Source organism: Pseudonaja textilis, chromosome 4, assembly GCF_049901715.1.
Source record: "Pseudonaja textilis isolate UNSWEBS1 chromosome 4, rPseTex1.2, whole genome shotgun sequence".
Lineage (NCBI taxonomy): Eukaryota > Metazoa > Chordata > Lepidosauria > Squamata > Elapidae > Pseudonaja > Pseudonaja textilis.
Window position 1 is genome coordinate 1,903,236 of NC_141993.1, and position 11,759 is coordinate 1,914,994.

The following is an 11,759-nucleotide window of genomic DNA, read 5'->3' on the forward strand; positions in this document are numbered from 1 at the left end:
TCAGTAGGTAGTAAAGAGAGAGGCTGGCTGAAAATACCGTAGTCACCAGCTGTATAGGTAACATTCTAATATCACCAAAGGTAGCATTCAGTACAAAAATAATTCAAATCTTGAACTTAAATTCAGATCTTAATAGTCCTGCCAAACATGGATAATTACTTTAAATGACTACAGTTAATTTATTATGCAGATTTACCTGTATAACAAAAATACGTGCAATGATCTTTTTTATCCACCATTAGGATAAACGTATATGCCCCTAAAATAGATTCAATTACTATTTTGGCTCCATATAGGGGTTTTTTAGTACCTAGGTTCATACCAGACAAAATTAATGAAACTTATTTACTTGTTAAATTTAGTGTTACTAATAATTACGTTTATTAACTACCAATACAAACTAGTGGGATCACAGCTAGCAGTCATTAAAGAGGAAAAATACCCTAGAGTAAAGGTGGACAGCTCAATGTAAATATGCATCCATTGTAAAAACAAAAGAAAAGAAAAGCAAACAGCATATTAGGGATAATAAGAAACAGTATTAAAAATACAGGTGCCAATATTATAATGCCCTTGTATAAATCAATAATGCAGCTACATCTAGAACAGTGTTTTGCAAATTTGGTAAACTTAAGACGTGCGGACTTCAACTCCCAGAATTTCCCCAGCCAGCGTTCCCCATCAGGAAAACACTGGTGTAGAATATTGTGGGCAGTTCTGGTTGCCGTAGTTCAAAAAGAATATAGTGGAGCTAGAGAAGAAGGTTCCTATGCAGAAAGATTTGAGGCTTTTTAGTCTAGAAAGGAGGTGAATGTTAGGGGCCAGGGTTGAAGTGTGCAAAATTATGGCTGGTAAAGATAAAGTGGACAAGGAGGAGCGATTTCGTCCTTCCCCCAAAAACTAGAACTAGAATTTAACCACTGAAACTGAATACTGAAAGAATCTGACCTGATAAAAGGATTTTTTTTTTTCACACAACATGTTATTAAATTTTGGAATTCACTATCACAAGATGTGGTGCTGGTTACCAGCTTGACTGGCTTCAAAAGGTTGGACCATTTTGAGGAGCTTATGGGGCAATATCTGCTAGCCTTGATGTGGCTACTCCTGAAGGCCATCTGCTGGGAAACTAGTGGGCTTCCTTGTATAGCTGGCTGGTCCCCGTGAGAAGAGGCTTCTGGACTTGATGGGCAGTGGCTTCAGTCCTAAAAGGCACTTCTTTCTTACTTACTTACCATTTATTTGTACCCTGCCTCAGCCAATGTAGCTATATTATTGTTCTTTCACCTGACAATGTTTAAAATGGTCATAAAGCAAGTCACTATAGTTGTTAAACTAATCAAGTGAACCATGTGATCATTAAATAATGACCATTAAATCCATTATATCCAATGGGTAAAAAATGTCACAAGTTGCAATCATGGACCATAGGATGCTGCAACCAGTCACCCCTGCAAGCTAGTCTCCGAGTGCCTGAAATGTGACCCCATGATCACTGGGGGATTCCACCAGTTGTAACTTTGAATAGTCATAAGTTAAGGAATACCTGTTTATATACCACAATTTCTAAAGAAATACTACTGCTTATTGATGTTTTTATATTATGCTTTCCAGTTTGTATTAGTCTCCGGAATCCACAAAAAAATGAATGCCAGCTTATGGAAGGCAGATTTTATTAGTTCAGATTTTGGTGATCTCAAAGCTGATCTTCTGAACTGCAAAGACAGCATTACTGCAAGTGGCAGTGTCAAGGAATTCTGGGATGGTTTTGAAGAAATTTCAAGTATGTTTTGTTTTGTTCATACCTTGAAATAATTGTATGCAAATATGTTCATGTGCATATGTAATATAATTGAAAATAGAGGATATAAAACATAACAATTCATCCTTTAAATTAAGTAAATTTTAGACCACAAGGTTATGTAAATATGTTGGATTCATTAATAAGGCAAATACAGAAATTGCCTTATTATTAGTTTTGCTATGTTATATTTTTGAATACAGATTTTTTTAAAAAAATTACTTGTATATTTGTAGGCTGCAGTCCTCTAATTCTTCAAAAATATAAGAGCTGCCAGGAAAGAAATTGATATTCTTATTGCAGGAGCTTAATTCCTTCATGTCAAATATAAACTAATATACAAATTTTAATAATGATAATATATAGAAAATTTCTGAAAATATTCACACTAATTATGATGCATCATGATTTAAATATTAAATAAAACAACATTGGCATTTCCACAGTTATAAAATACTAGTTATAAATAAAACTCTGGACTGTTACTAATGTTAGCTGCATGTTGTTTTAGAAGAATTTTTAAGTGTTTCATTTGGGTGTGTAATTAAGGTCTATGGCCTATTCAGAACTGGGCCCTGCGAGAGGCGGGCTGGCATGTACATGCAGTCAAGCTGTGTGCATATGCATGTGTGCATCAGCCCACCAGTCGCTTGGCCCAGTTCCCCTCCCCCCCCCCCGCCTGGCCGCCAAACCGCAAAGGTTGGGGACCACTAGTCTATGAGTTAGCTTGCTCCCTCCACTCAGGAGTCTCAGGAGTGGCCATTTTGTTTTTTTACCTGCAACTCTCAGTTGATTTCAGAGGGTAGAGCAGAACCCTTTGAAACAGTGTGAGAAAAGCGGGACGTATGAGAGACAGGAGGAGTTTGAAAAATTCCAGTTAAATACCATCCAATATTGCAAGCATTTTCATCACTCACCCCATCCACTTACCTCTATATTTTCAGAGCGGCAAAAAAGTAAAAATGGAGAAACCATTGTACTAAAGCTGAAAGACTTGCCTTCAGGGGACGATTTTAAGACCATGATGCCTGCAAGGTAGTTTTTTATTTACATTTATTTATTTATGAAATTAATTTGCTGCCTCGTATCCAACAACTCTGGGCAGCTTACAGCAATTGTCTTTCTCTGAAGTACTCCTCTTAAATATTTTTGTTGCTTCCATCTTTTATTTTTTTCAGGTATGAAGATTTGTTAAAAAGTTTACCGCTGCCTGAATATTGTAACCCAGAGGGAAAACTTAATTTGGCTTCATACTTGCCAGGATTTTTTGTACGCCCAGATTTAGGACCTAGATTATGCAGCGCCTATGGTAAGTAACTTGCATTTTGATGTGTTGAGGTTTTTATAATGAATATATTTGACTTGTGGGGAAAAACCAATTTCATAAAAAAGCATTTTATCTATCTGAGAAAATATTAAAGATACTTTCATAAAACTTATGACTGAATTATTGTACTGATCTTGATTATCACCCCTATTATTTATAAAATCATTTTAAGCTTTTTAATTATATCTACATTGTATGGGATAGAAGTATATGACATATAGTATGTTGCACTTTTTTGGCTTTAAATTTATTGTAGATGAAAAATAAAGATCAGATTTAGAATGTGCTTTGATACATGTATACTTTATTTTTGCAAAAGGTGTAGCTGCTGCAAAAGACCATGATATAGGAACTACAAACCTTCATATTGAAGTATCTGACATTGTGAACATCCTTGTCAGCGTTGGTATAGCAAAGGGGAATGGAATCCCTTCAAAATCAGGTAAAAATAACATCTGAATATGTACATGTTACCATATTAATGTGTGCAGTAGAATCTGTAAATTTAGCATAAATCAACCCAGCATAGTATTTAAAAAATTCTAGTTGTCATGACATTATTCCATTTTAAATATGTTTTTATACTAACAGTTTGTGTCCTAAGAAAGGTTTGTGTAGAAAAGTTAGAAAAATCTGAAGTTAAAAGTCACTGATAATAATTTATATACATTTTCTCTTCTTGAAATCCTTCAATCTATGCTTTAAATATGATTTGATTGCTGATTGCACCCTATGACTATCATTAAGTGTTGTACGTTAGGATTCTGGATTCGTAACGAATGTATCTTTTCTTTATGTATACTCTGAGTATTTACACCAAGACAAATTCCTTGTGTGTCCAATCACACTTTGCCAATTAAGTATTCAATTCAATTCTAAATGTTGCTTTATAATTTTTAATCAGACAATAATTTGATGTCCTCCGATGTCTTTTGGTTAAATTTAACAGAAAAATGGAGTTTGTAATACAGTATTAGCTATATATAAAAACTTTTCCATCTCTAGAAAGTGACTCCATTTGTCAATTCACAGGGGTATTAAAAAAGTTTGAAGAAGAAGATCTGGATGATCTGCTAAGAAAAAGATTGAAGGATTCAAGTGAATTGCCAGGTGCCTTGTGGCATATTTATTCCAACAAGGATGCTGACAAAATAAAGGAGTTTCTACAAAAGGTTAGTTTGATTCATTTATACTTTATATCAGAGCTAAATAGTCTTTGTTTCAGAACTAATTACAATGTGTGTGCCCAATTTCTAGACAATAGTAGATGAAACAGTTAGTATTATTGATTCCATAATGTGAAATACATCCTACAAATATAATTCTCACACATATACAGGTAGTCCTCGACTTACAACCATTTGTTTTTTATTACTTTATGTTATTTGTTATTATATGTTATTTAATTCAAGAGTTCCCAACCCCCAGTATGTGCACCAGCGCAGGTCCACGGTGTGCCAGCAACCAGGCTGCACAAACAAGTGAAGCCCCATCAGCGGGATGCGGGCAGCATGCAAAACCATGCCCCTTCTGGTCCATGAAAAAACTTTTCTCCATGGAACTGGTCCCTAGTGTCCAAAAGGTTGAGTGAGGCACTGACCAATGGCAGTCCAATCTCTTCATGAAAGTCTCAAGTGATGGCGCTCCTACAACTTCCAAGGGCAACTTCTGTTCCATGGGTTGATTGTTCTCACTGTCAGAAAGTTTCTCCTTATTTCCAGGTTGAATCTCTCCTTGTTCAGTTTCCATCCATTATTCCTTGTCTGGCCTACAGGTACTTTCGAAAATAGATTGACCCCCTTCCTCCCTGTGGCAACCCCTCAAATATTGGAAGACCGCTATCATGTCTCCCCTTGGTCCTTCTTTTTACTAGACTAGCCAAGCCCAGTTCCTGCAACCGTGCGTTGTATGTTTTAGCCTCCAGTCCCCTAATCATCCTGGTTGCTCTTCTCTGTACTTTTTCTAGAGTCTCAACGTCTTTTTTATAATGTGGTGACCAAAACTGGATGCAGTACTCTAGGTGTGGTCTTACTAAGGCTTTATAGAGTGGTATTAGTACTTCCCTTTATCTTGATTGTATCCCTCTGTTAATACAACTTAGGATTGTATTAGTTTTTTTGGCTGCTGCTGCACACTGCTGGCTCATATTTAGCTGGTTGTCCACTAAGACCCCAAGATCCCTCTCACAGTTACTGCTATTGAGCCTGGTTTCATTTCATTTTGTTAGATATGGCCCAGTGTTCTAGGCTGTCAAGATCCATCTGGATCTTGAGCCTATCTTCTTGGGTGTTAGCTACTCCTGCCAGCTTAGTATCATCTGCAAATTTGGTACGTTCCCCTTCTATTCCCTCATCTAAGTCATTAATGAACATATTGAAGAGTACTGGGCCTAAGACGGAACCTCGTAGCACCCCACTGCTTACTTCCCTCCATGTAGACTTAGACCCATTAAGGACTACTCGTTGAGTACGGTTTGCCAGCCAGTTGCGAATCCATCTAGTGGTGGTGCTATCCCACTTTTTTCTAGCTTACTAAGAAGTAGGTTGTGGTCTACTTTGTTGAATGCCTTGCTGAAATCTAAATATATTATGTCCACAGTATTTTGCTGGTCTACTAATTTAGTCACTGTGTTGAAGAATGAAATAAGATTGGTTTGGCGTGATCTGTTCTTAACCAACCCCTGCTGACTGCTAGTTATTACTTTACTTGTTTCTAGATGTTGACAGATCTATTTTTTTATTGTCTTTTCCAGTATCTTTCCGGGTGTTGATGTTAGGTTGATTAGTCTATAGTTTTCTGGGTCTGTTTTTTTTCCTTTTTTGAAGATGGGAACCACATCAGCTCTTTTCCAGTCCTCTGGTAGTTCCCCGGTGCTCCAGGATTTTTGAAAGATATGGTGCAGTGGTTCTGAGATGACCTCTGCTAGCTCCTTTAAAACTCTGGGATGTAATCCATCAGGCCCCAGTGATTTGTTTTCATCAAGATCAGACAGGTGTTCTCTTAACTATTTTTTTGCTTATTTTAACTTTTATTTCTGGTCTGTCTTTTACAGTTATGTTTTTGGTGGGTTGAGCTATAGTTTCTTTTTGTGTGAAGACAGAGGCAAAGAATGAGTTAAGCAATTCTGCTTTCTCTCTGTTGCCTGTTACTTCCTTGCCGTCTTCTCTCTTTAGTGGACCGACTGTTTCCTTGGTATTTTTCTTGATATTTATACGTTGGAAGAAACTTTTTTTTATTATCTTTGACTTTTGTTGCAAGTCTTTGTTCGTTCTGAGCGTTTGCTTTGCACTGATTTAATTGATAGTAAAGTTTACCACACACAAAGTAGGGAAGCAAGCTTTTTCCTACGCAATCCAATCCAATTTTTATAAGGGGGAAGAAGATACAACACAGAAGATCTTTTATGAGTTCTGAAATTGATGTGTGGCTGTCTGTATGTTCAGGAGTGCCATCTGACTCTGTGCTTGAGTCCGTGTACTAGGGCATTAATTCTTCTCTCAATTAATGAATTTATACGTACACTATGAAAAGAAGTACTAGAGATGGGGTTTGAGGAGAACTAAGCCGGAAGATAAACACATCTTCACGCTTCTTTTGTGCAACAACATGCATATACAGAAAGAATAACTTTTCCAAATTGATAGCCCAAACATGAATGCAGTAGCAGAAAAGAAGGTAAATTTATATTGAAATCAGAAGTCGCTGATGTATATTTATTTATACTCATTCCTTAATCATCACAAGTCATTCTTTTTTTTCAAATGTATTACAGGTCTCAAAGGAACAAGGTTTAGATGTATTACCAGAGCATGATCCAATACGTGATCAGAGTTGGTATGTAAACAAAAAGCTCCGCGAAAGACTGTTTGAAGAATATGGAGTAAAAACGTGTACTCTCATCCAGTTTCTCGGTGATGCTGTTGTTTTACCAGCAGGAGCTCTGCACCAGGTAAAGCTATATGTAACGTGTTATTTTAATTTTAAAAAATTAGAAATGAAGAGAAAACAATCAGAAATGTTTATTTTCTGTGGTGGCATAGTGGTTAGAATGCAGAACTTCAGGCTACTTGCTGACTGCCAGCTGCCTGCAGTTTGGCAGTTCGAGTCGCACCGGCTCAAGGTTGACTCAGCCTTCCATCTTTCCGAGGTCTATAAAATAAGGACCCAGATTGCTGGGGGCAGTATGCAGACTCTGTAAACCCAGGGGTGGGATTCAGCTGGTTTGGCCCGGTTCAGGCGAACCAGATGTTAAATTTACATCGGGTTCATTGAACCGACTAGCTGGCCCCTCCCAGGAGTCTCCATGTGACCTGTTTTGGATGAAGGTAAGTGCAGAGTCCACACACGGAGGGTGAAAAACGGGCCAAACTGAAAGTCTGGAAACAGGCCAGTTTCTTGCTTCCAGAGGTCCTGGGAAGCTGTTTTCGCCCTCCCAGAGGCCTGAGGGAAGCCTCTGGACTCTGGGGAAGGCGAAACACAGCAGAACTGTTAAATTCTGGTAGGCCACGCTCACCATGGCCACACCCACCCAGCAACCAGGCAGAGAACCGGTTGCTGGGATTTTTCAATCCCACCCCTGTGTAAACTGCTTAGAGAGGGCTATAAAGTACTGTGAAGCGGTACATAAATCTAAATGCTATTGTCCCAAAGGTGCTTTTTCAGGAGGCAACTGGACTTACCTGTTTTTCTTTGAAGACGTTTCACTTCTCATTCAAGAAGCTTTTTCAGCTCTGACTGGATGGTGGGGATTTATATTCCCTGCAGATAGCTAGTCATTTGCATCCTTTAGAGGGTTGTTGAAACACCTGGATGTTTAGCTGTCTCTTCAGGGTCACTACCTAAGTAGTGCAAATGGTTCCTCTGGTCTGCAATTTTTTGGAAATCTATTTATACTCGCACACCATTTGAAAAGTGTTCATTCCAAAGTGTACGGCTAAAGGTCTATGGCCGATTCTCAGTCATCCAGGTCATGGTTGTCCCAAAAATGCTTTTTCAACGCAAAAAACAAGAAAGTCCAATTGCCTCCTGAAAAAGCACCTTTGGGACAACCATGACCTGGATGACTGAGAATCTCCACAGACTCTTAACTGCTATTGATATTGATGTTGCTAAATCCTATTCTAGGATTTCACTGACTTGGCCAAAGATCAATAAGGTTTTGGTTTGATTGTTTGGAATATTTTAATGCATTAGACATTGTCTTAAAGATTGGAGTTTTAAGTTTTTTAAAAAAATGCAAAGTATTTCTTGTCTGCCTTCTTTGATGTAATACTGAACTAAGTGGTGATTCTGACAAGCTTCTAATTTGAAAGGAAAGCAGTTATGAATGCCTTCATATTTTATTCCCTCTCTAAGATCACATCGTAATGTCCTTCTTTCCTTAATAGCAATAGCACTTAGACTTTACAGCCCTCTCTAAGCGGTTTACAGAGTCAGCCAATTGCCCCCAACAATTTGGGTCCTCATTTTACCCCACCTCAGAAGGATGGAAGGCTGAGGCAACCTTGACTCCTGGGATTCGATCCGCCAAATTGCAGGCAGCTGGGCAGTCAGCAGAAGGAGCCTGCAGGCGGCTCATCATTTACCCCTTTTTAATCTTCAAATCTATAAATCACAAATCAATTTTTATCCTTTTTCAGCAAAATATTCTTAAGGGGTTTTTCCAGGTAAATCTAGTTGCTTTTTCTCTAATCAAACAAGTTAATTTTGCCAAATATTACTTTCTGCAAATTCCAGCAGTATTTGTGATGGAAGAGAACGGTTAGACACCCCCACACACAACTCTTTCCATCCTCCTGTCCTTCAGTCTGGCTTTTAAAGGGGAAGAAGCCCTTTTTTTTCTCCCTGAAAGGGGGAAAGGGTTTGGGATTACCAGAACCTACAGACTTCTGCTAGAGGGTGAAGCTGTTGGCTCCATCTCTGGGGAGCAGCTGTCAATCTTGGGAATTCCAGATGGCATCCCAGTGCCATCAGCGTCACACCGCAGGTTGGGATAGTTCAGAAAAGACGCCCCACAAGATTCAGCCCCTCTGACAGCACTAGGCAGCCTGTCCAGAAAAGAAGGGGGCATATACTGGAAGTTCTCTTACACTGTGTTTCCATCTGGCCTGGTTCTGATCCTTTTTTTTTTTTTAATATTGCAGGATAAAGTTTGAATTCCTTTTTTTAAAATACATCTTTAAAGATAGAAATTCCGATCTATCACTGCTAGTCTGAATTGTGCTTATGTTTAAAGCTGGTGTCTTCACTGCTGTGTATTATCCATATGGCTTTCATTCAATCATTATATTGCTAAATAAAATCTGTTTTTTATTATACGGCAAAATGCTGCGTTTGGTTTTGTCAGTAAAATTTTATTACAATTTGTTGACCAATATCTTGGGTTAGGCTATTTGCTTAGATAAAAATGGGAATAAATTACAGCACGTAACAGATTTATGGAGGCATAATATCTATCTGTAAATTTTGAGCCAGAAAGTTCTATTACATTTCCTTTTCAATCAGCTTACATAAACTTTCCAATAATAATTGGAATTTTTTATTATTATTTTTTTTGCTCAGGTGCAAAATTTTCATAGCTGTATTCAAGTAACAGAAGACTTTGTATCTCCAGAACATCTCACACAATCTTTTCATTTAACACAAGAACTTAGGCTATCAAAGGAAGAAATCAACTATGACGATAAGCTCCAGGTAACAGACATTCGAATGCTTGTCATAATTCAGTTTCTGATAAAATGTTACCCTCTCTAATACTCTCTCTGAATCTGAGATGACAGCAGCCATGCCTCTATATTGCTTGTTCAGGTAGTCCTGCCTTGCAGTTGGGACCAGAATTTCCATTGCTAAGCAGGACAGTTAAGTCAGTCGTGCTGATATGACAACCTTTTTTGCCATGGTTGTTTAAGTGAATCACTCACATATCAGAGGTGGTATTCAGCAGGTCCTGACCAGTTCTGGAGAAACAGTAGTGGAAATTTTGAGTAGTTCAGAGAACCAGCAAATACCACCTCTGACTGGCCCCGCCCCCATCTATTCTCTGCCTCCCGAGTCCCAGTTGATTGGCTGGGTCTTCTTTTGTTGCCCTGCACAGGAGAACGGATCTGGAAAGCAGGTTAGTGGGGTGGGGAAGGAATGGGAATTTTGCGGTAACTTTCCCTCTGCCATACCCACAAAGCCATCCCACACCCACAAAGCCACGCCCACAGAACCGGTAATAAAAAAAATTTGAATCCCACCACTGTTGCATATTAAGCAAATCTGGCTTCCTCGTTGACTTTACCTGTCAAAAGCTGGCTGGGAAGGTTGCAAATTACAATCACCTGCAGGATGCTGCAACTTTGATAAACACATGTCAGCTGCTAAGCGTCTGAACTATGATCATGGAACTCTGCTGCGATGGATGTTAAGTGCAAGAACAGGTCATAAGTCACTTCTTTGAGTGCCATTATAGTGTCCAACAGTCACTAAATGAATGGTTGTATGTCAAGGACCACCTGTATTTAAATTAATCTAGAAAATACATATCCTTTCCCTTATGCCCTGGACTGACCTCTTTCCTAGCCTCTAACAGTCCATACAGAGAGGCTGAAGTCATGGTTGAACATATTATTCTGTCCATGAGAAGAGCACAGTTAAGCACAGAAACAGTTCAGGAATTTATATAAACTAGCCAGCCCATCTCTTTCTTTCACTGTCTTTTTTCAAACATTCATTTCTTCCTTGATTTTTTTTACAGATAAAAAATATATTATGTCACGCAGTTAAGGAAATGGTAAGAGCCTTGAAAACTCATGAACATGAAATTGAAGATATTGAAGAAAATTAAAATGTATGGGTTCCCTCCTTGGGCTCAGAAGAAAATATCGTATTTTTCTTTACGATAAAGAATGTCCTCACTAATATAAGCTGCACGAACTATCAGTGCCAAGAAAATATGTTTCTTATATTTACTTGCTACTGATATTGCAACAACACAGACTCTTCTTTCAATGCTTTTGATTTATTGAGCTTTTTTGAAACAGCACTGAGCTGTTATGTATTATAGTGTAAATGAATTTTTCAAACTGTCAAAAGCTTAAGATGTATTTATTTTTGGAAAAAAACTACAGAATTCTTTGCTCTATTGTTGATCAAATGTAAATGTGATTTGTACAGTTTGTTTAAATAACTTGGATATTTTTCACTGCATTGAGACAGTTAACTGTGAGAGTAGGATACAAATACCAGCTATTGCCTGCAAATTGAGATATTGCTGAATCCGCACAGCAGTCATGTCATGATCTGAAAATTACTGCCAAATAACTGTAAACTTTGTATCATAAAAATATATGAAATATATGCTACGGACACTTCAGTATTTTATTGAAGCTATTCAGTGTACAATTAAACATTTTCAAAAATGTGTAATTTATTTAAAATTTGTCTCATTTTGGTAAAATTTATGTGAACTTTTAAAGCTAAATATAAAACTTAATATGCTATGTAAATATATACATATATACATTCAATAATGTATTTTTTTAAAACATTGGCTTGCTTTAATTTGTTAAAAGTGCAAGTGTTAAACATGCTTTGTACATCAAAAGTTGAAAGGGGTTTTACATTTTCCATTAAAAGGACTTTATCAAG

The 11,759-nt window shown here is 37.7% G+C and overlaps 1 protein-coding gene across 6 annotated transcripts in view; it reads left to right on the forward strand.

The window, feature by feature from the left end:
- The window catches only part of JMJD1C (jumonji domain containing 1C), a 115,458-nt gene extending 103,699 nt beyond the window's left edge, over nt 1–11,759 (forward strand). For 5 of the 6 annotated variants that reach the window (XM_087932093.1, XM_026714579.2, XM_087932094.1 and 2 more), the window contains 8 exons: nt 1,615–1,783; nt 2,746–2,836; nt 2,980–3,110; nt 3,448–3,570; nt 4,161–4,300; nt 6,901–7,077; nt 9,690–9,821; nt 10,867–11,759. In XM_087932093.1, coding sequence (XP_087788219.1) covers nt 1,615–1,783; nt 2,746–2,836; nt 2,980–3,110; nt 3,448–3,570; nt 4,161–4,300; nt 6,901–7,077; nt 9,690–9,821; nt 10,867–10,956 — 1,053 coding nt within the window. In that variant the 3' untranslated portion in view covers nt 10,957–11,759. Of the gene's footprint in view, nt 1–1,614; nt 1,798–2,745; nt 2,837–2,979; nt 3,111–3,447; nt 3,571–4,160; nt 4,301–6,900; nt 7,078–9,689; nt 9,822–10,866 lie in introns of those variants that run through there. The other variant, XR_015743388.1, reaches the window with a different exon arrangement.